Genomic DNA, 24,073 nt, shown 5'->3' with positions numbered 1-24,073 from the left:
TTTTTTTTTTTTTTTTTTATTTTTTTCACTTAAAAAATGGCGCCTACATTACCCACAATGCCTGTTGGAGTTGGAGAGTCAAGTTGGCTTAGGTAGCAGCGGCTAATGCAGCCTCAAGAAAATATAAAGAAGAAGGCAAATAAAAAACAAAGATGGTAAAGAGATGGTTACAACTGTGTGGTAAGATTATTTCTTTATTTCTGACTGCATTCATTTTCAGAATTGTAAAATGCAGACTTCCATTTATCAGATTTCATACATCTCTGTAACTTTATACAACTCATAGTTTGGATTCCCGTTCAGCGTTGAATAACATGTTGGCTTTCACTTGTGACAAAGTATTTCACACACTGTTAATCACCACATGATGATTCTCCACAGGTTTGACCTTGTGGTTCACTGTAGGATCCACTAGGTGGCAGTCTGAGTTTGTGTCAGCAGCACCGCATGAGTTTGTAAACACACTGAGGGACTCAAAGCTACCTGTTGGATCACACTTTGTACATGCTTAATAATAATAATAATAATAACAATAATAATCTTGGACTACTAAATCTCATCTGAATATTTTAGTTAGTCCACTGCGAAGGCCACTGCTGAAAGTCTAGACTGACATTAATCTGAATATAAAGAGGTTAAATCACCTGATGTGAGTCTGTTAAAGTCTGTCATGTCATGTTTCTGTGCATTTCTTATATACAGTACTCCATCAGTGTGTCGAAGTACATGAACATGAACACATGCACAACCTAAAGCAATCCCATGCTGCACAATTTTAAGCTTTGTTGTGCAGGTCGGCATGTTCTCATGAAACATCTCTCTCTCTCTCTCTCTCTCTCTCTCTCTCACACACACACACACACACACACACACACACACACACACACACACACACACACACTTCAGCCCATCCTCTCTCTCGGTCTGATTAGAGGGAGTGGTTCAATAATGCGCCAACCTCCGCCGGCAACCAAAGAGTTAATCCGTCGAGCCTGTTGTTGAACGCACCATCCAACCGGGCTGTGTCGCTAAGGGAAGATAGACTACTTGTGGAGAAGCAACAGATCCCCAGCTGCAAAACAACCCCACATCTGGCACGCGAAGCGTTTTTTTGAGCAGGAAGAAGGACTGGAGGAATATCTCAGTGACACAGGATCGATCCCAGGCTTCATCGTCTTGTGTGGAGGAGAGAAAAGTTGTCAGGAATAGTTGTAGATTTTGGCGTTGCAACATTTGGATGAGCTTTGTGAGAAAGGCTGTGAGGAGTGACACATTACTTCAGGTTAAGTGGTTCATCTAATAGCTCCGTACTATCGTGCGTAATAAGCCAATATCATCTTTTTTTTTAAATTGCCAACAATCTCCATGCAACATCTGGCAGCAGGAATTTAAGTCACATTGTGTAATCTATTCGACGAAAACATTGAAACACACGCACACAGTGAGTCTGACCACCTGCGTTTTGTTGCGGAATCAGACTGAGTTTAGTAACAGGTGGTTTGTATTGAGCGTCTCACTTTGGCGCTGTCTGGACCATTAGGCTGTTTTATTTCTGGATAAATGAGGCGCACGGGTCATTATAAGGACTGGGGTCTGAAATGAGGGCGCACTTTGCGTTAATTTTCTGATTTTTTTTTTTTTTTTTTTTTTTTGGTACCAGTGGATATCATTTTGTAACGGAGGAGGCGAGCAGCCAGAAGGTCCCTGCTTCTCAATGATAAGCTCTGTGTGTGTTTCGTCGTACCGAGGGCGCAAATCGGGCAACAAACCTCCGTCTAAATCATGTTTGAAGGAGGAAATGGCCAGAGGGGAAGACTCTGACAAAATTATCATAAACGTGGGTGGCACTCGACATGAAACCTACAAGAGCACCCTCAGGACCCTGCCGGGGACCCGCCTGGCATGGCTGGCAGACCCGGACACGCAGGTCAGCTCTGACTCGGATGCTGCGCCCCCGAGCACCACCGAGTTTTTCTTCGACAGACACCCAGGCATCTTCGCCTATGTACTAAACTACTACCGAACCGGCAAGCTGCACTGCCCGGCCGACGTGTGCGGCCCGCTCTTCGAGGAAGAGCTTGCATTTTGGGGGATTGACGAGACCGACGTGGAGCCGTGCTGCTGGATGACCTACCGGCAGCACCGGGACGCGGAGGAGGCCCTGGATATATTTGAACCGCCGGACCCAGACGACACCGATGACGACAGGGAGATACCGAGGCGGTTCGGCATCGAGGACTGTCCGGACAGGTCGAGGGGTTGCTGCGAAGTTTGGCAGCCGAAAATCTGGGCCTTATTTGACGACCCATACTCATCCAGAGCAGCTAGGGTGAGTTCATCAGGTGTTTTCTGTCCTATGTGCGCTTTAATGAACAGTGACATGTCAGTGTGAGACCATAAACCCTGCAAGTGATTTTCCATTTAGGAAAAAAAAGACGCACACGTTGTCCTAATCAACAGGTGTCCCCACAAGGTTCAGCCAATCAGGCTGCAGTAGTTACAGGTATGGCAGTAAAATCTGCACCTGTGCTGTTTGTGCAAACAGTCAGGGTTTGTATTTACAGGCACGTGAAAGTTTTTATTGTTGAGGATTTCTCTGATACCAGAGGCTTTAGTCTAACTTGTAGCATGTGTCCGGTTGTTGTCTGAAGGGTTGATTTCAACTGACTTTATTCCAATGCCCATGATTCACTTATTATCAGTACTGACTACTGAGTCCTCCTGGGTACATGAAATCAACACAAAACACAATAAACCAATAACACATGAAATAATAATAACACTGCCAGTCTAGTGTACTGGTGTCTGGTTTACTTCTCAGTGGCCTGAAATGTTTCTGTTTTATTCTTTAATGGAAAAATCTGCCAACTCAACTTAATCAACAACAAAAACAACAAAAACAACAAAAGTTTGATACTTTTCATGCATCTCAGAATCACTTTTATTGTCCAGGTATAGGAGGAAGGAAGGAATTTGACTCTGGTTTCACTTTGCTGTCAATGTACCTACACAGATATAGACATAAATTCAGCAAAAAGCTTGACAGCTACACGTAACATTAAACTATGTACAGCTAAAAGTAAAAATAATATATGTAAGGTTTATACATTAGTGGAAGTTGATTCATATATTTTGAGAGTTTAAGTTTAATTATATTTGAGTTAATTTACTTAAAGGCATTTTACAATGGTTACACAGGTAACTATTTATACATTTGTGTTACACAATAATTATTTAAATTTAAATGTTTACAGCTTTAAAACTGTTACGTTTACAGTTACAACGATATTCTCTCGAATTTGCTTCTCTGATTCTATTCACGTTTACCTCAGTCTAAGTCCTAGCTTCTGATTGATTAGTTATTACATATGTTACATATGTATAAAAAGGGCGCTGAAATAAATATGGTTGACGTAGCAGGTTGTATGCACACGAGGTAAGTGCGGTAAGATATGACAGTATGCAAGATAAACAGCAGTTTTAGCTTGTGTATTGTGGTTGATATTTACATTTTTAAAGAACAAAAACTGAATTTAAACAGTCAGAATAAATATAAATATCTGCACTTTTTCATCTTGTCAACATGGACATCCCTGTGACTACCTGCTACGTTCAAATACACGCTGGATTTCCTTCACTTCTGGGAAGTTTTGATGGGTTGAGTTGACTCTTTGTACAGTGTTTTCTTTGGATGCGTCCACTTTCTGTCTACGATTCGTATTTTAACATCTGTTTCATTGACTGTGTTTCAGGGAACAGATGAGACTACATTAACCAGGGGTTGAACATCTTAAAAAAGAAGCACAATGAATGCCCTCTTTATCACTTTGCTCATGTTTTAAACAGCACTTTAGCATAAAATCTTACAAAAACATTGCTTGTTTGTTTGAGTTGGTCACGACTGTAAAAGCAGAGTCAGCAGCTTTCTGTTTGTAACACAGAGCCAGTAAAAACAAACTTGCGATGAGTGGTACCGATGTGAGGAAAGTGATTAAACAGCTCAAACAAATGTAAATAAATGCAAACTGATACAATAACAAAACCATGCATCCACTTTGACAAGTGGTTTCCAACCAAGACAATAAATCAGCATACGATCACATTACTGTTTTCATTGAGTTGAGAAGTTTTTGTGCTACAGCACAAATCCAACTTTGTTGCAATCGTTTCCTGTTTCAGCATGACACTATCTTTGTGCACAAAGCCAGGTCTATAAAGAAACTATCTCCCCAGTTTGTTGTGGAAGAATTTGATTGGCCCATACAACTCAACTCCATCCAACACCTTTGGGATGACCTGAAATGTGGACTGTGAGCCAGGGCCGACTTCACTGATGCTGTTTTGGCAGAATGGGAGCAAATCTCCTCGGACAAGCTCTAAAATCTTGTAGAAAACCATCACAGAATAGTGTCGGCTTTTGTAACATTGTATTAATTCCCATATGGTTTCAGATGAGATGCTCGACGATCACATGTAGTGGATTGATCAGGCATCAGGCATGACTATGCAGTCATAGGTTAATAACGACACAATGTGTCCAAACACCAAGAAGTGCATTTATGTAATCAGATCGAACTGGAAAATTACACATTTCTTTATTTTTTTAAAAACAAAAATGCTCGAGGGGGCTTAACTGGGGTCATGCAGATTTGTAACATAGCGTTCCCGGTTTCATCCAAGAGAGGTTTACATTGGAGCAAAGAGCAGATCAAAATCTCATATATTTAAGCATGTTTCTGTAACAAACTTCAGTGATCAGAGTTATTTTTTTGTTATAGATCACGACAAAAGGATTTTGTAATACCTTTTTTCATATAATGCATTTCAAGGGCTGCACTCACTCTCAGACAGCTTAATGTTTTCTTTCAGTCATGTGAATAAGCACTTTTCAGCTCTCACCTCAATATTTGTTATGACATTTTACTAACATGTTGAAAATAGACAAAATGCTGTTTCGTGGCACAAATACAGAGCAGCTGAAGTGTTCCCACACATCCTGTGCAAAGTTTGCGCTCACAAGTCCTCCGAACATGAGTGTTGGAAAGGCTGGCGTGTACATCTGTATACAGTAAATCATACCATGTATATTAAACAGAAGAACAGGGTCCAAATGCACATATAGGCAGGAGAAAGATAATTATCCATTTAAATCAACATCAATCTAAAATGGATTTAATTGAGAATATTTCATTCAAATATCGTTTATTTATTTTAACATATACAAGTTATCTCGGTTTCTAACGATGAACCAGATACACTTCAGTTTGGTTTATCAGTAAAATAAATGTTTCTCTGTTGTAAATTAAAATCAATTTGCTCTTATTTCTTCCGCAGGGAATATGAGCCAGCTGTAAGCATTTGAAAGTATGCTATGCCTAATGGCTTCGCAACAAAAGCAGCAGAGTGCTTAGTGAAGTAAACGTGAAAGCAAGTATCGAGTGTCATTATAGCAGGAGTTGTCGGGCAAAGGGCCAGGAGCTTTCATCAAAAAGAAAAATACATTTAGTCTCGAAAGAGACAGGCTGGTGCTGTCTCTAATTTCTGTTTGTGGAGTTGAATGGTCTATTCAGAGATCTCACAATGTTGCAGAACTAAAGCGTTCTTTTTGCATGCCAGCCACACTACAAATAGTGTTTATTTTAGCTTCTCGTCCAGGTGGCATTTGCAGGCTGTCACTGTAGAACAACTGACGTCTTTGAGTCGCAGCTGCCACCACGAAGATGACCGCGCTGTGCCTGCCAGTTTATCATGTCTCTCACCACTGAATATTTGTAAGTGAATCAGAACTGAATCTTTCTGGAAGTATGTGATAAGAATGAGTGAGGGCAGAGACATATGGACCCTGTCAATATAATGTTTTCCATCCATTTCCTGTCTGCACAATTCATGTATGCATGTTTGCTGTGTGCATTCTGAAAGGATGCATTTTCAGGGACTCACGTTACCTTTATGGCCTTTTTATTTCACAACGCCCCTGAGCTCATCTCAGGTAATGTGATTCTTGAAAGCCGGAGGGAAGTTAATCTGTCCATCATTTAGGCCACATCCTCCTCATTAACGTGGTGCACTTCTGTGAAAGACAGCACATGAAACCTCCAGACTGATGATGGCACCCCTCAATCACATACAGTGATGTACTATACAACATACAGTGCAGTTAGAAGGTATTAGAACAGTAATGGCTTTTTACTTTAGCACATTAGATATGAAATGAGACCATGACTCTGAGATTAAAGTGCTGACTCTCAGGTTTAATTTGAGCTTGTGTTTAGATTCACGTCAGTTGAACTTTGTATGAATCATAGTCCTTGTTGGCCTCGCTACCATTTATATTATATATTCTTATACAGACATTCATGGATCCCAAATGATGTATCAGATTGCTTGACTTTTTCCGTTTGCCCCAGCAGCCACCACAAATGTCAATTTGTCGTTGTTTGAAATGTTTAAACCGGTGAATCGCTATTAGGTTAAACACTGCTTTTTGTATCAACCCTTTACTCAAGGCTGGCTACAGAACATCTCATATCTTCATAAATCTCCATATTAAAATGTCGAACTTCTCAGCAGAAATAAAAAATGTTTACAGCCTGGTACACAAAACAGTATTGTGTCATACTGAGGATACATTTTCACAGAACTCACCTGCCTTATGTTAAGGCTTAAAGTTTTGCGTAATTAAGAGCGTTTGATTGACAGGTAGGTGCTTTTACAGGTGACTTGTTTGAGCAGCCAGGCTTCATTCAGCTCCCTCTACAATCCACGTCTTTGCTCATGTTTGGATGAGCCAGGAGGCGGTGGAGTCAGGACTGCACCACACTCTTAGCCCCATAATGGCTCTTCAGAAACCTGTAGGTGACTATGGCCATGTGTAATACAGTCTATGGTTATCAGCATCAACATTAGCATGTGAGCATTGTCACTGTGAACATGCTTAATATAAAGTAATTATAGTTAATATTTGGTTGTAAATTCTTGCTCACGTTTATGACTCAAAGACATCAGCAGACTGTTTTTATATCCTGCTTCTTTTAGGGGTCGAAACATGTTTAGATGGATTGACCACCTTGGCCAGTCAAAAACATTTCTGCCTTATCTGCATATTTAGAATAACTTATCTGCTGCATTGTTGAGGTCAAAGTATTAAAATGACTACATTACAATTTCTGCACTGTTCACCAAACAAATGGACACATGAACACTCAAATACCTTTTAAAGCTGAAAGTCAGAACATTAACCTCAGATAGTTTCCCCTTCTCACCACATTATTGGAGCACAAAGCCAAAACAATACAAATGTTCTAATAGTAATCAGAATAAATAAACAGCATGTTATTTCAGATTAAACACCTGAAGAGCTCCATGACACTGATGGTGTACCTGACCTTAAATATTGAAATATTTCATTAATCCACAGCCCTGCTGCCGGTAATTAATCACCACTGTGGTAATGGGCTGCAACTTGTTATCAGTGGTTGGCAATTAAAACTGCCTTTCCCACAGAAAAGAACAACAGGTTTTATCCCACATAGAGAAAGAAATCAATTTGTCTTTGTTGTGAGACCACAGGATTAACTGATGTGGGATTGTTGAGGTCTGATGCCTAAATGACCAATTAACCAATGTTGTATGAGCCAAGATTTACTGATATTAATACATATCAATATCGTGAGGAAAATGTAAGCCCAATAAAAGCTAAATCTCGACATCTCACCTTTGTGTTCATGGAGTTAAATCAACATATCCCCTTTTGCAGAAATATCTTCACCACATCTCCATCACCACATTTCTGCTTTTAGGGCTGAGGAAAACAATTAAAATGAAACTAATTCTCACACGTTACTGATAAATAGTAAAGCAGCATTTTGAGCTAAACTTGTTGTTTCTCCAGTTTTCGCAGCTGTGACAATTTTCTCGGCTGCTGTAACACAGGATTTGATTTTTCACACATCATATAAAAGCAGCACAGCCTCGTTAAGGAGACTTTTTTTATAACACTGAATTCTCAGTGAAAGAGTGATGTAATCCTGCGTGATTATGTCAGCTGTTGATTCTGCTCACTTCTAATCTGAGATCAACCAATGCATCCCCAAGTCTGCACAGAGTTACAGACTTTCTCTTGTTGGCAGACGAAAAAATCCATAAATACACATTACTGAAAATATCATCTTACTTCAGGATGAACCAAAGAGCAATTATCACTCATGTGGACTGTTGGCGTCTGAGCTGCAAGTTAACTGGCAACCATCAATGTGATTTTCCGCTTTTAAAAAGCATTTGATTATAAAAAGCTTGAAATAAAATATTTCACTTAGTTCAACTCAATTAATGAAATAAAAGCTTATTCATCAATGAAGAAGACTTACCAAGCGGTTTGAAAAGTGTTTTTATCAGCTTGAAACCTCAGCAGGATTGTAGAAAGTATATTTACATTCCAGAGGGAAAGAGACAAAACTAAGCTCAGTGTACTCGTCTTTTAACTTGATATATCTGCACATTTTAACATATTTGTCTAATATATGCAGTCAGTATTTTTACTGGCCCACTGTTTCAAGAGATATGAGCAGCTTTGACTGATGATCAGCACTGAATAATATAACTGAAATTTATGGCTCATTTCCAGCCTTTGTTTTGACAGAAAACACACATGCAACTTTGCTTTCATTTTCTGTCTGGAAGTTATGATAAACACAGTGTAACCTCTGCAGTAGATGTCTTTTGGATTTTGACAAAGTAAAGTTGCAGCTCAGGTTTAATTTTCTAGCTTTATTTTCAGATTATACTTCCAAAATGTAGTTCATCTCATGGTTTGAGCATGCTCAGTTGTAATAAATAAAGGGAGATTGTAACGCCCCTTTCTTCAGAAATGGTCTCTGGCGTCGATGAGAATTTCCTGTTCCTTATTTGGTTTTCCCCGATGATGAAGCAGTACCCATCCTGGTCTTAAGGATTATCATCATTTTTCTTGTACCTGTTGACCTGGAGTTGTCCTTTCTTCCTCCTCCATTAATAAGATGTTCTGCTCTGTGAGGGTCAGTCTTCACCACTGAGTCCCTTCTGCACTAAACTGATCAATGATGAAGGTTGAAGCTGAAAAATACACATTGCACTTCAGTAGCAGGGAGAACTGTGTCATACAATGTTTTACAGATAATCCCTTCTGCTTTTTTCGCTTTCGCTTATTTTGTTCCATGAACATGATAATGGATGACTTCCCTACAGATACTCAGGAGAAACACAGCTGACTGGCTGATTGGTGGACATTAAATCTCCTCCGTCCTCAGGTGTACACTCTCAGGCATGAATCACTGTGACGTGGTTTCTAAAGAAAACTCACATGTGGCGGCTCTCATTGGCTTTGCAGCTGTTGACTGCTCAGAAGGTTTGTTGTTGTGGTGCGTCCGTGTTAGCACAGAGCGTGATGCTGAACAGCTGGAGGAGATAGCTGTGATGGGACTCCCCAGCTGCTGCACACTGATGCACAGCCTGCTGCTTGTCGCGCGTCCTGCCTCGCTCCCTCACGCTCTGATTTTCCCAGCTGGGACCGGGCGTCTGTACCCTCAGGGGACCTCTGCACTGTCTGGACACTGACACCTGATGACCTTGGACTGATGTCTTTTTGGCACCATTGTTTTGCGTTAAATGTCCTCAAAGGCTTCACCATACTCTAGGTGTAGTGCTCAGAGACTTTTAGATTTCAGATTTCTTGAAAAAAAGTATTGTAAGATGTGTTCAGATCCTTTACTCAAAGCAAATGATCAATATAGATCAGTTGACTATATGTAACGTGAAAGGTGTCATCATAGTGATAAACTCAACAATTAGCAATAATTCTACAGTTACCATCAGCTCTATGAAGCTTTATAGCATTTACCATTGATTAGCTGTTCTACCAACTTTACTTTTGTTTACTTGGTCCTATACTGCTGTTTAGGACCAAGCAGCACTCAGCTGCTAAAGAGACAGATATTTTTCTCAGGAGTTGGTTGAGACCAAAGAGCATAAGCCTGGCTCAGTGTCTGTCTTCCATCGTTTTATTTTACATAGCTAACATTGCATGTTATATAAACTACATTATATAGTGGTTGTATCAGCTTTAACCCACCGCAAGATTGTAGAAGCTACATTTACATTCCCAGGAAATGTAAAATAATAAAGCTCTGTGTTAACATTCATCTGGCCTCATAATGATTCCTGCTTGTATACCATCAGCAGGCTCACAGGACCAACATGGAAACACTGTGGTGGCAAACAGAGATTATCGCAATCACTCTAACACTGTGGTTGTGTTTAAAGTTTCCACTACTGAGCTGTAAACATGATATTGTGGTCTCCATTTGTGTCAGGCCTTAAATAAACTATCCAGACACATTTAAATGGGACTTGCAGACGTGGACACACGCAAATAATGGAGATACAAACAACCAGAGAGACAAACACTTCGCTACAGAACCTGAAATACTTTCAGCAAGAGAAGTGGCAGTCATACAACCACCTACAGACGCATACACACAGGTGTGAGGTCAAGCTGTGCCCTGTTATTGTTTCGACTTTGCTTGAGCCTTTTATAAGTGGGAAATTGTCCTTGTGTGTGCTAAGACCTCCAACACCTTCCTTGCAGAGGTGCCCCTGGCCACAGATACCCAGCTCTGTTTAGTTCTGGGATAAACCGTTTGGCATTCGAGTAAACTGAACGCTGCTGGGCTCATCACAAACATCTGAGCAGCAACGGGAGGTTTTTATTTGGTGGCTGCTGGTTTGTTGTCATACCAAAGCTCAGTGCAGGACCCCTTCCTGTGTGATGTGTTTTTGTCAAAGCCGGAAAAGTGTGATAATGTGCCCGACTGCAAGATGGTGTTTATTCATACTCAACATGATTACACTGTCAGTTGGAATGAATACATGATGAATAGATGGGTGAGACCAATACAGAGACCTGATGATGAAACATGCATTTAAAACCCCTGAAGCCAGTTTGGAAAAATAAGATAGTTGCATTTATTGAAGATTTTTAGTAAACTGAACCTAATTTTTTCTCTATTGTTAAAGTAACCAGCAACACGTGATATTTCCAGGTTGCCTTTTGATTTGAAAGACCGAATTAGTTCTCCTAAATATAACCTAAGTGATTACTATTGTCTCTTTGATGTCACTAATAATTTAACATATTCAAATCACTAGTCATTCATTCTGAGTGAGTTTTTTCTTAATGCAGGGCCAAAGTTGAACATAGCATGACAAAAAAAATACATTTTAGGGATGTTTGTTTGGCTGTTCGGTGCAAAGTGATGTTCATTATTAAACAGATAACATGATGTACACGACACGATCGAGGCAACAACTTTTTTAATACTCTCAGTTTGTCATACGCTGTGATCAGTATAACAGGCGTTATGACATTATTTGATGAACTGATCACTGCTGACTATTGAGGTCTTTTTCTGCATCTCCATAAGGCCTATTGACTAGATTTTTCTTTTTTCCCACAAACCACTAACTAGCACTGTAATACAAATACATCTGTCTTAGTGAGCACTTCTTCTTTGACAGTATAATCCATCCGCCTGACAGGTAGCGTATGAAGATGCTGATTAAACAGCATAACTATGATGCAGGTGTGTGCACATGACACAATGCTTCAGATGTTGCAAGTTTTGAGGGAGCTTCCAGTCGGTGTGCTGACTGCCGAACTGCCCAGAGCTTCCCTGTGAACAAAATGTTCATTTTAACCACAATAATCTATCACTAATGTTGTTTCCAAGAATTTGGCAGTACATCCACCCACATTCACAAGCCCACTTTACCTCCAAGATCATCTGAGACCAGCCACCTGGACAACTGATGCAACTGTTTTCGGTTTGCACAACCAGAAAAAATGTATGCACAAAATGTCTCAGGGAAGCTCATCTGCATGCTCGTCATCCTCACAAGAGTATTGTATTTGTCACCGTAACCAACCTGAGTGGGGAAATGCTCACCTTTGATGGCGTCTGGCACTCTGAAGAAGTGTTCTCTTCACGGATTAATCCTGTATAATGTTGCAGAGGGACCACAGGCTCTTACAGCTCTCGTTGTTTTATATAATATTAATGTTCTTTGTACACTGTCCCTGTTCAAATAAAGAGATTCAAATTGGAAATTATGGCCTTATTGTGTGCCAAAACCTGCGCTTTGCCAAATTGGTAGGAAAGTGACAAGGCTTTAACCTGCTGGTTGTTTGGGGGTGGGAGGTGGAAGTGGTGGGATGTCATGGAGGTCCCACATATTGCTTGGTGTAGCTCGTTGCTAGAGGTGACTGTGTCACAGAGGTGGCATCTTTCTCTGACAAAGCACTGGCCTCTATAAGTCAGGTTCATATTTAGACCTATCGTGCAGCAAGTGAAGAAATGGGACACAGATTCCAGAAAAGATTGATGATGCCGGGATCATTTTTTATTAATTGAAATCGAGGTGCTTCAGCAGAGGCTGATCCATCTTGTTTGATGGAGACCACCTTAGTTATCTGGCGAGTGTATATCTGGCTCTTTTGTCCTGATAGCTTTCCAATAGGAAATTATGGACGAGAGGACACAATGATAAACACATTTTGAATCTCAGTGTGTATGTAAATTAGTACTACCAAGTACTATTAATTTTTGGTAAATAAAGGCTGTGTACAAATTCAGTGTTACTGAAACACAAGAAAATAATCTACATATATACACAATAGCTTATTTTTATATATACAGGATCTTGAAATATAAACACATGTATACTGACCACTGGGCACTGATAGATAACCGCCTGAGTATTTCCATTTTCTGCTACTTTATTCTACATTTATTTGACATCTGTAGTTAGTTTGCAGATTAAGATTTTGCATCTAAAAATGTACAGATTATTCTGATAATACTTTCACTTTAATTTGACTACTTACTAGTATTCACACTTTTACTGAGGAAAATGTCTGAGTCTTTCATCCTCTACTAATGTTGACTGAAAGAGCCTAGCAGAGGACAATAAATAAGATCATTTACTGGTTGTAAAAACTGGCAGAGACATCCAGAAAAATATTTCTCATCTTCTGCCACTGCTAATGTTTCTGTTTAGTTTCTGTCCTATTGAGCTTGTTGTGATATATCCTCATGGCCCTGGTGATGTTCAGGGAAACCGTGTCCAACTGGGATAACTCCAAGCTCCTCCTGGGGCTTCTTGTCCTGCGGCTCGTCCTCTCAGGAGAACAGAGCTGTGGGCGCCTCAGAGCTCTGCAGGGACGAGGTTGAAGCATGTTGTCATGTTGGAAAGCTGCACATAGAGATTTAAACAGAGGTGTATTATACTGTACATTTACATGCGTGCAGTGTCAGTTTTTCTTGTTTTAAACATGACCTGCTATTCTTCCAGCTCACCTAACTCTGTAAACTGTCCAGTTCGTATTTATTTTATTTCTTCCACAATGAATTAGTGCTCCCATTGGACATCACATGGTTTATTTGTTTTTATAATCACAGACCCAAAAACTATAAAGATGAATGATATGTGAGAAGGCCCTGGAGGGAGAAAATAGCTAAGTGCATGCAAGCCACAGGTACATATTTATCCAGCTGAAAGATTGGAAAGGTTGGCGAGGCATTACAGTTTAACCAGGCTTTAGTAAACAATAAAGACAGATCAGGTATGAGTTAGCACACAATATTAACACAAACACAGGCATGTGTGCATGTGTGTGCTGAGTCAGGTGAGTAGCCACATCATTCAATTCAAACCCTGTGAATTGTAAAAGTGGTTGACTGGCCATTTTGTTTGGGTTTAAAACAGATAATTTGCATTGCACTGTAATTGTATTAAAGCACAGACAGATCTCTGATAAACCCGACAGGTGACTCAGCTCATTATCCAGAGTCTGTCTTTCTTGCTGCTGTGCTCTGCTCGTCTTTTTTCTCCTCCTCCTCCTGTTGTGGTTCGATTCTGGTTGTATCTGGTGTAACCAAATTAACAGAAAACTTCCTTTGTCAGAACAAAATCACATTCTGAGACTGTTTACCTTATGATACATGTGAAATAAGTGACACTGTAGCTTTATGGTTGGTTCAGTAAGTCAGTTCACTGCACCATATGACCGCCCCCTGCTGTCTGTGATGGGCAGAGCTCATGTTTTCTCTCAGCATGATTCAGTCTGTGTGTCCTTGGGGATAATTGGTTTGAAATTGGTCAATCTTCGCTGAGAACGTTGTCCTGGCTCTCCTGTGGATAAAGTGATTTTTCAAATAATAAAAACTTTAAAAATATATATATATCTTCATTCACTAATCTTCAAACTGCATCGTCAGTGGAAAATCACAACAATGAATTATTTCCTGCCAGGTAATAGGATGTCATAAGGAGGCACAGTGGCAGTGGAGCAAGAAAAACTAGATTATGTTTGATGTTGTTTTTTGGGGGGCAATGTTTTCCACTTTATTTGACACTCGTTGTATTGGTCTAGGGAAGAAACATTTAGGGCATGCTAATGACATGGTATAGTGATGGCAGTGTCAGCTGGTGAATTGAAATATCTGCAGCTTGATCCAGCATAATATTTGTGGTAAGAAAGAGGTTTGACTATCCATTATTTATCAATAATATGTCTACAATACAGAAACAACCTGATTTCCAGACCAGATTGCGGTCAGATCCATCACACACAAACACATGATGAGTTTTAGGGAGTTTAGAGTGTCCCACTAAAACAAAGTAGAGAGCTACAAAGGCCATTATGACAACAGGATCTGTGATTTTAGTTATAGATGCAGATTATGATGTAGATGAAAGATGTTTGGGGGAGAGAACTGAAAGAGGTCATGCATATTAACAGATTGGAGACACTAAAAACAACTGATTGTTTGATCATGAAGCCTGATGCGATAAAGTGTATGGACTACACTACAGATTTCAGTCTCCATTGTTAATCTTTTAACAGAAAACACAGTGACAGCTGTCTCATATCAACAATTCCTTCACTGGGCAGAGTTTTCGTGCACCGCCTTGACCTGCAGTATGTTTGTGTTCATGTTTACTGTCAGATTGCTGTAAGTCTGACGTCATTAAATCGACGGTTAGTTTTTCTCAGCATCCCCAAATCTGAATGACTTCGAGCATCCCTGTATCAGGCCTCATTTTGTCCCCTTTAGATGAAGCTTTTTAACCTCGTACATGCAAAACTAACTATACAGACAATGATCCACCACAATAAACTTACATCCTTACTTTGTTGTTGTCAAACTTTGTGTCTTATTGTGTTTTTCTCTGCCTGACTCGTGTTCACATAACAGTGTTTTCATTTGTTTACTGTCAATCACCTGATACTCACTGACTCTGCCAGAAAATAATCTCTTAAAACATGCTGTTGTGTAGACTTGATTGACACATCCATGTCTTTTTTGTTGGTGATACTTTTGTAGATAAAAAGAAGTCTTATAATATAATTTCATATGGCATGCACTGAAAAATAGTCTTCCAGAGGAACACGTCATGCAGGCATGCAAGGTTTCAATGGAAGCTCTTGCACAAAACAACACTCGTTAATAATAATATACATTATTGATTGCTTGACATGAAATTGTGTTGAATAATTGTTTCATCTGTCTCATCCAGGGAGTTGCATTTGCCTCTCTCTTTTTCATCTTGGTGTCCATCACCACGTTCTGCCTGGAGACCCATGAAGCCTTCAATGAACTGCAGAACCGGACGGCCCAGGTTGTCGTGAACAACGTCACAATGATAGTGTCGAGGAAGGAGATGGTGACCAAGCCCATCCTCATCATGGTGGAAGGCGTCTGTGTGGTCTGGTTCACATTTGAATTCCTGGTGCGTATCGTCTGCTGCCCAGACAAAGTGGTCTTCATCAAGAACACGCTCAACATCATTGACTTTGTGGCCATTCTGCCATTCTACCTGGAGATGGGCCTGAGCGGTCTGTCATCTAAAGCTGCCAGCGATGTACTGGGCTTCCTCCGTGTGGTGAGGTTTGTTCGGATCCTCCGGATCTTCAAGCTGACACGACACTTCGTAGGCCTACGCGTGTTGGGCCACACGCTGAGGGCCAGTGTCAATGAATTCCTCCTTCTCATCATCTTCTTGGCACTGGGTGTACTCATCTTTGCCACCATGATATACTACGCTGAGCGCATCGGAGCCAAACCTGACGACCCCACAGGTGCCAATCATACACACTTCAAGAACATCCCCATCAGCTTCTGGTGGGCAGTGGTCACCATGACGACGCTGGGCTATGGCGACATGTATCCACAGACGTGGCTGGGCATGATGGTAGGGGCGCTGTGCGCGTTGGCCGGGGTGTTGACCATCGCCATGCCGGTCCCTGTCATCGTCAATAACTTTGGGATGTACTACTCGCTGGCTATGGCCAAACAGAAGCTGCCGAAAAAGAAGAAGAAGCACAACCCGAACCCAGATGCCCCGACTGACTCTGCCTCGTTTGGGAAGTCAGAAACAAACTCACACAGAGACAGCACTCAGAGCGATACGTGTCCTCTGGCTGCTGAGGAGAGCATCAGCAGGAACCGCTCAGGTTAGGCCGCAGTGCAATGTCAAAGGGTCAGATCAGCCAAATTACAGCAAAAACATTGACTCTGTCTTACCTCTTGTGGTATCTAGCCATGCAGATTCTCTCAGCTTTCTGATGTCAATAATGGTGCGGCCATTACTGATAAATTATGTTTTTATGTTTCTTATATTTGCTTAAATACATGAATAATCACATAAATTTTCCCTTTATAATTTGTTATCTGTAGTTTTCCTAGCATAACAGCCATTTTTTTCTTGGAAAATCTTTCCAGAAAATCATTTTTTTAGATTACAGACACAAACTCATTCACTGTATTTAGGCCTAAATCTTAGTGTGAAATCTCAAACCCAGACTATCTGCATGGCTGAATAAAGCTAAAGGTAAAATAGAAAATGTTTTCTTTGTATTTCGGATGCACTGACTCTTGAAGCTTATTTTTTGTTTTTATTCATTAAGTATAAAATGATACGTATTTTGGGCCGTAAGCCTTAAATAATGTGAACAGCCAGTGTCTTTCTAGTCTCATAGTTCCGAAGGCTTTTCAGAGTTTGCCTGACAGATGAGCAGCGCATAGTCATAAAGACAGTAACACACCAGGATCAAATTACTTCTCATAACATCTCAGTCAAATTGAATTTGATCACAGAAAAATACCGATTTTATGCAATATACCTCTGCCTTTGTCTGAGCCCTCGGGGTAGTCTCAGTAAAAGCTTTGGCATTTACGTCGCTGTATGTTTTTGTCTTCCTGTCAGACTCCAAACAGAATGGGGATGCAAATGTGGCCCTTTCAGAGGAGGAAGGCTGCAGCCTGACCCAGCCGCTGTCCCCCAGTGAAAAGTGGTCCCTGCGGTGCTCCCGAGGGCGAGACAAGACGAAGAAAGAGGCCACCTGCTTCCTTCTAACCTCTGGAGACCCCAATGTCCGTACTGGTAAGTGCATACCTGATTGTGCATATTTAATGTTTGTTGTAGCATTGTACGTTGTATTGCATGCATGCTGGATTGCTTGTTATATGTAATTCCCTTCTTTGAGAAAATCAAATTTAGTTCTGTAAGCGCGTTTTGTGTTTCCTCAACTGGAACTCTCTGGGAATCAAACAGTGTATACAAGAAAATCACGTTAGTCCAGATCAGGTTTAAGTCATATACTGTAGTGTATGCAACTAATTCATGACAGTTTGCTCAGACTGACATTTGGGGAAAAATGTACTTTTTTTGCAGAGAAGTAGACGAGAAGATCGATACCACTCTCATGCTTGTTTGCTAAACATGAAGATACAGCCAGGACACAGTTAGCCTAGCCTAGACTTAAAACAGGAGGAAAACACTGTAGACTGTGGCTTCATATTTAGCATACAGACATCTAACTCTAACCAATTATGTCTATTAGAGATCCCAAAATATTCCTTTTAATCGTTTAAAGCCATTTTTATACACTGCTGTGTTGAGGGTGGCTTTGGAAGTTACAGCTGAGTTTTTATTTCTTAGACCAAATGACTCACATGAACTACAGACTATTATTCACAATTTTGTTCTCTTTTTAGCTGTCAGAAGGTTTAACAAGAGTAAAAGGTTTGTAGCCCATGCTGTAATTACACAAGAGAAAACACTGATGGATGAAAGATTGATATTGATATGTTATTCTTGAATTTTAGTTTGGCAAAATAGCAACAAGTTTGGCCTCAGGGTCATCAGGGTTAACAGAGGAAAGACCAGGTGAAAACTTTGAAGCATTGATAACGGGACTAAATGAAAACACGGGATCCTGTTAGCATCAGAGATGAATTAAAGATATAGAAGACATTAAATGTTTAGTTTTTGTTTAGTTTATGGAGACAGGGCTTTGAGCTAAATTCTAACATCAATGTGCTATAACAGACTCACAACGTTAACATGATGCTTGATTTTTTATTAGTTTTGCAAATATTGAACAAATTTGACCTGATAATGACACTAAAAATCAGATGATCACCAAAGTTGTCACGGTTCATCCTCTGGGCAACATGAACGTCAGTACAAAACATTAATCCGTCCCATATTTGTTGAGATAATTCAGGAAGGACCAAAGTGACTGATTGATATTGCCATCCGTAGAGCTGCACAAAAAAGAATACAGTGTATAAACGTCTATAGATATGCTCATTAAAAGGTCAGCGAAAACAACTTTACAGTATCTACCCACATCCCTTCCTAAACCTCTATCAACTCTCTTACCTCCAGCTGAGTAAAGGCAGCTTTCAGTCATTATTCACAGGACAGATCAAAAGGAAATCAATGTGAAGAGCTTTGTAGTACTAATTGCATCATCTGTCTTTGTGCACTCAGTGGAGGAGCTTGTCTTGGATAATTGTCTTCATGGAGCACTCTAAGTTAGAGTTGTACCACAGTTATATAGTTACATACAGTTGTTTAGTACGCTTGTTATGCACAGTTATTTGTAATGTAAGTAATGTATCCAGAAACCCCTTTGACTGTCCCAGTGATCCACCAATGTGTGAAACTCTGTGTGAAACAGGTCACATGGGTACAAAGAATCTACTTTCTCTCAATTCTCTCAATTGACATCCGCTGTCAGCCTGCCATCTCTCCCCCTCTCTCTCTCTCTCTCTCTCTCTCTCTCTCTCTCTCTCTCTGCTTGAATGGCCACTAGATCTCACATCTGAGCTTCCCAAAGTACCCAAAAGCCCCTTGTGAGAAGAGGCTCTATATTTGGCTACCATGGATTCATTCCTGACATCCTGAGCACACATCCCACCCCAGTCAACATCCTGACTCTCGTCTGCAAACAGGCCGAAGACACCGAAGGTGTTTTCCTGCAAAACTGCACTTTACAGAGATGCATTTTTCTACCAAGGCTCATTAGCACATCACTGTCAAGGAATAAACAACATATAAATGGAGCACTTACTGAAGCTTGGCTCCTATGAGACTATACTATATACTCCCACTCTTTTTTTTTTTCAACGGCCAATTACAAGAAATTATAGTTGGATGTGTTTCCTAAAAGCTTTGTCAATTCCTGAATGTGTTGAGTGTTGTTGATTGGTTTGAGTTAATGGCATGTTTTCACATGCAAAAAGACAGAACCTCAGTTCTATCTGTCTGATAAAATGAAAAGAAGGGATGTTTGTGGACGCATCATGGTGCTCAGGGGAGGAAATCATCCGTCAATATAAAATGTACGGCCTCACGATCACTGTTGTTGTTTTGTTGTTGGGAAAGACACAAATACAAGGAAACACAAATTGTCCCCAGTCTGGTTTCACACTGATTTCTCTAATAATACGCCAAATTATCTGGTAGCTCATGAGATTGTCTTCTAATCACAGAGACAAAAACAGTGAAAAAGCTGAGAAAAGCCAGAACACCTCAAAACTAATCTTTGAGAGAGAGAAAGAGAGAGGGAGGAGGGGGTAATTCAATCCCGAGCCCTGTGTCTGGTGAGTATGAGGATAATGACATCCCAGTCTATTACAAGGGAATATCACACATAGACAACACATTTTAGTCCACATTACCTGCAAAAGGGGTTCAAGTGGACTTTCAGTGTTTCCTAACAGCGTTAAAACTGTTGTGGCACAGTTAAAAATAGATAAACCTTTGTTTTTGTTCAGAAGGTTTTCTTTGTGATTGCAGCCATTTTCCATTGGTTAGATGGACAGACAGAGTTTATGGTACAGTGGCTCTGCTCTTCAGAGCTACACCCATAGGGGATGGTTAGGTTAATTCCCGTGTTACAGGATATAATGTATGGATAATATTTCAACAGAGCAGTATGGCAGGAAACGGAGAACAGGACAAATAGATGCAGCAGGTCTGAAGATGTTCAGATGGTTATCAGTCACAGGAAATGGTCTCCCGCCCTCCAGTGGGAACAGAATGCTGGTGGATTTGAACTGATTAAGGTCGTCACAGGGAGTCTGTGACAGGGTTAGCGCTCGTTGTCAAAAGTAACCACTGTCCTGGTCGAAGGCGCGTTATCTCACCACTGTGACAAACAGCAGCTTGCTTCCTTACGATGAGTGCATTATGGTTGTGGCAAACCGTTCAAGTGCTGCTAAGAGGATGCAGCAGGCGGATATACAGACGAGCAGAGCGAAGGCCTCTGAGTTTGGATGAGCTTCCACATTCCCAAATGACTCCTCTGGATGATCACTGCTAAAAGGTTTCCATTAACAACATGGGTGGTCTAATAAAAGTCTCCTGCTGGCCACTGCAGTTCAGATCTTCTTCTCCTTTTATGTAGAGCCCAATCAGCTGTAAAAACAGAAAGTTTTAAATGAAACTAAACTTTTTATGCTGGTTTCTTTTTTAAATATCAAATATCAGATTAACGAATAATCAAAATATTCATAAGTTGCAGACTTAACATGACGGGTTCAAAGTCTGAAGGTCTATTTTCCAGGTCTTTCATGTTCATATCATAAGTCACCATGTTTGACTGTGTTTCTGTCTCAGAGAGCTGTAAAGACATCCTCGCTGCCACTGGAAACTACGCTCAGCCAGAGGTCACCACTCTGACCTGATTGTGGATCGGCTATGAAAAGAAGACAGAGCATGGATCTGCGGTGGCGTGCATGCTGTGCAGAGCCTCAGCTCTGGTCCCTGCTTTCTTTTCCTTCATCAATGAACTGCAGACCGGATTCTTGTCATTCAAAACAAGATGTCTTTGGTTTGTTTTTGTCACACATCCAAAACCCCGTGGTACAAAATCAGTTGCATAGTAGCTTTATCATATTTACACTCATTTACATGTTCCAAAGCATTTTGCATGTATTGCATGATCTAGCATTGTATGATGTACTGGCTACCATTTATATGCTTATCATTTAGTGGACATGTCATAGTTTGTCTTAAAGGCCCTTAAAACATATTTTCTGAATTAGCTTCTTGTTATAATGATACATGAACATTTTTAACATTGAAACAGTTTGTTTCATGTTACAGATTTTCCTTTTTTCTGATTTGAAGCAGGCACAGCTCTGTTGGGAAAAGGTAATGTCACGTTTCTGTGCTCCAAACAGGATTCAGCAACATTTGAACCAGAATCCGATGAAAGCTGGTGGGTTGTTTTTGTCTCAATTCAACTCTCAATAGATAATAACTATCTTATTAGTTATTTTGTCAACGTTGACTGTTGCTTATTTCGCCAAGAATATTTAATGTTATAGAGGAAGATTTAAGATTTAATATATCGTTTTTAGGGACTTTAACCTGAATTGAGTCTGTTTTAACTATAAGGAAACAGCTTTGCTTTGCATTTGTCAGCGTGTTATTTTCTTTTGGAGTAATATGTAAAAAAAAAAACTAAAACTAAAAATGTCAGTTTGAGCTCTTTTTTTAAATTATTTTTTTGAACTAAAAAAACACCACTGACATTTGTGTCAATGTCTTATATACATAAATGTTGTTAACTGTTCATTGTTAACGCAAACACTTGTGAATATGAGTTTGTACAGCAAAACTGTTGAACTGTGAACTAGGATTAGATGAAAACTTGAAATCGTTCGTTGTTCAATCCTCATCAAAACAGACCCAGAGTTCTTTGTTGATCATCCGGTCTCTGCCTTCTGTCGTGCCACTGCTTTTTAACACTAACCACAGGGACAACATGCAGATATTTTGTCGAGACACAGCGTGGTATGAATGCTGCTCAGGCAACACATTGTTTGTAAATCCTTGTACAATAAAAGAGTTTAACAAAAAGAAAAAAAAAATCAATGGAGCAGTATTGTCTATTACATTAGCCATATAAAATTGATGCATCACTACTGGTTGAGTCCGGACCAAATGTTTTAGATTACATGGTAGATTTTCAGTACCATCGTTAGTAAAATAAACACATACAGTGCAATGCCATCAGTCCCACTTGTGCCTCATGTTGAGTAATGGAGCTTAAATGTGTGCAGTAATGTAATTAGATTTATTCCTTAACATTTCTGGTTGTGTCAGATCTGTAGAAGCCATGTTACATGTTTCCACTGAGAGAGCAGGAAAGAGGAGGAGGAGTGTGGTTTCTTTCACTTGTGACTTATAATATATTCCTCATGGTCTACCATAGTGGCCTTATGTTTAATAAACAAAGGGAAAGTTCATTTCATCTTCATTAGCTCTGTTTCTATGCTGACCCAGAGGTCTGTAATTATGTATAAGCACAGTTGTACGTATGTAGCACACAGTACAAATATTTTGGATCATTCCTTTAACTTCTTCTTCTCCTCTGTATATGACATGCATCATGAAATAACTGTTAACCAATAATGAAAGATGATTATTTTGATAATTCACCTATTTAGCCTCATTTCCTGTTTTCCCTGTTGTAGATACTCGAATGTGACGGAGAAGCAAACAGCACATCAGTTTAATATCTCGGCATTATGGATTGTATACGTGACTGTGATGGATTTAAACTCCAACTGTCAGATGATGTGTGTGTGTGTGTGTGAGTGTGAATGTGTGTGTGCGTGTTACATTGTATCATGTAGGCATGTGTTTCTATGCAGAAATAGAAAATAAAGTCCATTCCCCCCCTGGTGTTGAAGATAAAATCTTGTCGTTTATGTATCTCTTTTTTTGTGCTGTCATTCCCAGCTTGCATTGTGGAATCTGCATTTTTTCCATTAACTACACAGTTTGCGGCTGTAGTGCCGCTGCTGTGTCATCTACTGTACGACTATTTATAGTCGTGGAGTCTGGTGGTTGATCTTGTGCTTGCTCAAAGTGGTGTAACGGCAGTCACAACTGTGCCTTCTGCTCTCCTGTGCCTCCATGATTATGTACCGAAAGTGTAGATGGCATACAGAACACATCTCCATGGAGATTTGGGATGACAGACAACACTAATTACTGCTCGGCTGCCTCCATCTCCCCCTCCCTCTGTCTTTCACACGCAAAGAAACACCAGTCTTTCTCTCTACCCTCACATAGACACACATGCTTACCTCAGCTCAGCATAATCATCACTACTGTTGTTGCCTGTGAGGAACGTTTTGATGTTTAGGGGTGTATTGTGCAGTGCACTGTGGTGATGAAGGGAGAGGAGGGAGGGGGGCAGGGTGTCATGGGTGAGTCAAGGCTGCATGAATATGAAAGCAGACAACATGTGTTCATACAAAGGGGTCTTTTGTAGCAAAACAAGACTGCGACTGATAGAAGCGAGCGACATGACAAGATGTTCTTATTCTGTCTCTTAAACAGACGAGTCCAGTGTTCGGCTGCACTGATATTAACTCCAGGAAGGATATAAACATGCGAAGAGAAATATTCCGCTTATCTCCACAAATTGGCAAGTTATGTGTTCAGTCTCAAACATCTTAAGACCTGGATCTGATTGAATATATTATTAAACACTCAAGGTGTATTTAATTAAAGGGTATTTAAAGGGGCAGTACAGTATGTGTTTCTGTCTTGTTTTGAAATATACATCACTTAGATTTCTGCTTTCAGCCCAACAGAATAAATGTAGGTTGAGTATAAGGTGCTCACAATATTGAAAAGTTACAATTAAAAAAGCAGCCATGCTGTA

The 24,073-nt window shown here is 40.2% G+C and overlaps 1 protein-coding gene across 1 annotated transcript; it reads left to right on the top strand.

Moving 5' to 3' along the window:
- The first annotated feature begins 38 nt into the window (after window positions 1-38).
- Window positions 39-22,020, top strand: kcnc4 (potassium voltage-gated channel, Shaw-related subfamily, member 4). Its single transcript, XM_019259228.2, has 5 exons — window positions 39-180; window positions 907-2,329; window positions 15,613-16,549; window positions 17,302-17,478; window positions 21,007-22,020. The coding sequence occupies exons 2-5, from the start codon at window positions 1,715-1,717 to the stop codon at window positions 21,072-21,074; spliced, it is 1,797 nt and encodes a 598-aa protein (XP_019114773.1). The 5' UTR covers window positions 39-180; window positions 907-1,714; the 3' UTR covers window positions 21,075-22,020.
- Window positions 22,021-24,073: the final 2,053 nt, after the last annotated feature.

Source organism: Larimichthys crocea, chromosome XV, assembly GCF_000972845.2.
Source record: "Larimichthys crocea isolate SSNF chromosome XV, L_crocea_2.0, whole genome shotgun sequence".
In the NCBI taxonomy this organism is placed as follows: Eukaryota; Metazoa; Chordata; class Actinopteri; family Sciaenidae; genus Larimichthys; species Larimichthys crocea.
This window is presented reverse-complemented; position numbering and strand designations above follow the sequence as displayed.

Bases quoted from the DNA above. Each gene is read 5' to 3' on its own strand.
- kcnc4 (XM_019259228.2), top strand. From the start codon at position 1,715: ATGATAAGCTCTGTGTGTGTTTCGTCGTACCGAGGGCGCAAATCGGGC. The intron at 2,330-15,612 runs GTGAGTTCATCA...TGTCTCATCCAG, and splicing joins ACTCATCCAGAGCAGCTAGG to GGAGTTGCATTTGCCTCTCT. The intron at 16,550-17,301 runs GTTAGGCCGCAG...TCTTCCTGTCAG, and splicing joins CATCAGCAGGAACCGCTCAG to ACTCCAAACAGAATGGGGAT.